The sequence below is a fragment of the Aegilops tauschii genome, chromosome 5 (genome assembly GCF_002575655.3).
Source record: "Aegilops tauschii subsp. strangulata cultivar AL8/78 chromosome 5, Aet v6.0, whole genome shotgun sequence".
NCBI classification, from domain to species: domain Eukaryota; kingdom Viridiplantae; phylum Streptophyta; class Magnoliopsida; order Poales; family Poaceae; genus Aegilops; species Aegilops tauschii.
Genome location: NC_053039.3, coordinates 515,187,186 through 515,189,893, shown reverse-complemented (window position 1 = coordinate 515,189,893; position 2,708 = coordinate 515,187,186). Strand labels below are relative to the sequence as shown.

The window sequence follows — 2,708 nt, the reverse complement described above, 5'->3', positions numbered from 1 at the left end:
CCTGGATACGAGGGGAGAGGGGCTGCACGCCCGACGATGGCCGGCGGCAGAGAATCTCCGTCCTTGCCCGTCGGTAGCAGCGGCAGGGGGTACTGCGCGAGACCTGTTGGGTCTACCTTACCTCGTGCGGGTGCGGGATTGTGTGGATACCGGAGCGTCGTGCCGCCGAAGTATATACGAAGAGATCGGCTCCATCGACTCTTGATTGACTGGCTCATTGATCGGTTACAGAAGGCGAAAGAGCGAACGACTGTTCAGTTCATTGACTAGAGAAGGCTACGTGCTAAAGAGAACTCGAGCCACACGATTTATTAGAAAAAGAAAGAGAAAAAACTGATGTGGCAGGGCTGATGAGGTGGACAGGCTGCATGTCAAGATAAATAAGTAGTGGGGATGAATCTGTATATAGGATTTCAGTAGTACACATGAATTTAAATATTTTTCAAGAATAATTTCAAAAAACTCAAGTAGTTAACTGACTTCATCAAGTAAATATTTTGTCCTTTTGGCCGAAACGCAAACCGGAATCATTGAAATTTAACTACAAAACATAAATAATACTGCTAGAAAACATACAATGAAGGGATTTTCAAGTTGGGGCGAGAATACAATTGGCATCCCACGACGATATTAAAACGACAAAGGTTCGGTAAACACATCACAACGAACATCTATGTACAGGGTATGGATAGATTTACCTTAAGGGTTTCCATACCTCTGTACTAAGACTCAATCTGACAATAAAAGAGCTATCACGATACCATCATAGAGGTAGACACAGATAAACGCGGCTCGGGAGAAGACGAGTCTGAGAGCTAACGGCGGTGATGACTGACATTCATCAATCGTCGAGCCATCCGCAGTTCCCTGGAGCAGGGGTGCGAAACAGGGCGGCCGGGGCGAAGCCAGAGATGCCGGCCACAGCGGGTGCTGCGGCAGGCGCGGGCTGGTCCGCCTGGGTCTCCTCCTGTGCTGAGCCCCGACAAACGTTGCCCACCGGTATCGGCTCCGGAACTTGTGGCGGTGCCCGGCCGTGAAGGCGCTCCTCCAACTCCACAATGCGCCGCTGCGCGTCCTCAAGGCGGTGGTAGACGTCAGTGAGCTCCTCTGCTACAGACTCGGCGACACAGCACTGGGCTCGAGCAAGTCTCCCGAGAGCGCGCATGGCGCCTTCCTCTAGATCACCGATCTCCTGGTGATGCGGTGCAGTGTGGGGGACGGGGACGGGGACGCAGGCGTCGACGAAGTAGCGGTACTCTGTCTCGCGGAGGAAGTCGGAGTGGGTGGCAGAGAGGCGGAGCAGGGCACGGCGTGCCAGGTCTTGGACACCCATCCCAAAAGAGCAGCGACGAATCGTCAGGTTGATGTTGTCCCGGCGGGGGTGGTGCTGGTGCACGGAGCGGAGTCGCAGTTGGGTGACGACTCCCACTTGGATCGCGTGGGTCTCCTGGCGCCGGGAACGGTACCTCGGCTGCTCGTAGCCTCCCAGGGTATGGAGAAGTCTCTCCAACTCCTCCGCGTAGCCTCCAAAACGTTGGCCAACAGTCTGAGCCATCTGGCAATCACAAGAGACGGGGTAAGCAGCCAAAAATTATAAATGTGCCAAATCGTGAATAACAGTGCAGCATGGAACAAAGATGCAGACATGAGAATATACTAGTTTGACACAAGAGAATTAATAAATTTTATTATCAAAATACACACGCGATTCCTGCCGGGTTGGCCGGCGATCATCCATACAAGGCTACAACGCCCAGCAAAGATCCCGGAGAAAAGCATATATAGTGTCCCAAGCACACGCCAGCGCGACCAGCAAAGCGACAAAGAACGAGAAACCAGATCAGATCCTCTGCGAAGCGACCAATCCACCTACACGGCTACACCCACCATGGCCCTCGACCAAAACAATGGCATGGCGTCCAAGTAGTACGCTCCGACGCCACCAGCAAAGCGACCAGAAACGAATTGCTCACCAAAACATCCAAATCCCTCCCCCGAAAAACACCCACGGCGAAGCAACCAAACCGAGACGAGGGACGGCCAGCAAGCACGCGATTATACTACTCTACGTCTTACCGCGGCAGGCAGGTGACGAGGAGGCGGCCGACTAGTCCCTCCGGCGACGAGAGAAGGGAGAAGATGGAGGCGGTTCGGAAGGAAGCGACGAGAGGAGACGAGTGTGGGGGAGAGGAATGGAAGCGGGGCGGGGTATAAATTGAGGCGTCCGTCCGTTCGGCGTAGGGGCGCGTCCGTTTCTTTCCGTTTCAGACGCTCCCTCGCTCTCACATGTGCCAGCCCATCGCTCCAAGGCAAAAAAATGTGCCAGTGGTACACATTTATTAGAAGATAAATATAATCCTCAAAAAAGGAAATAAATACGTATATGGTATACATGGAAAATATTTATGCCAATATGAAAATGATTGTGTTCTGTGCGCGCGCTATCGTGTGAACATATGAACCCTTTCTTTTTTGAGAGAGAGAGAGAGATGAACCCTTTCTTCTTCCTTGCATCGGCCGCCTCTGCTTGAATATGGCCCAATCGGGGAGTGCGGCGATTTGGCTCCCGGGCACATCTGCACCCGCGCTCACAGAAAAAATCAAAAAAAATACTAGAAAAATTCAAAAAATTCCAAAAAAAATTCGGGTGGTAGATAATTAGGTGCGTGAGGTGCGCTGCAAAAATCAACTCGTTTGGACATTTGAGC

The 2,708-nt window shown here is 52.1% G+C and overlaps 1 protein-coding gene across 1 annotated transcript; it reads right to left on the bottom strand.

Annotated features, from left to right (window-relative positions):
• Positions 1-536: 536 nt before the first annotated feature.
• On the bottom strand, positions 537-2,443 carry LOC109741612 (uncharacterized). Its single transcript, XM_020300690.4, has 2 exons — positions 2,077-2,443; positions 537-1,555 (listed from the first exon to the last, which is right to left on the bottom strand). The coding sequence occupies exons 1-2, from the start codon at positions 2,392-2,394 to the stop codon at positions 842-844; spliced, it is 1,032 nt and encodes a 343-aa protein (XP_020156279.2). The 5' UTR covers positions 2,395-2,443; the 3' UTR covers positions 537-841.
• Between the last annotated feature and the right edge of the window lie 265 nt (positions 2,444-2,708).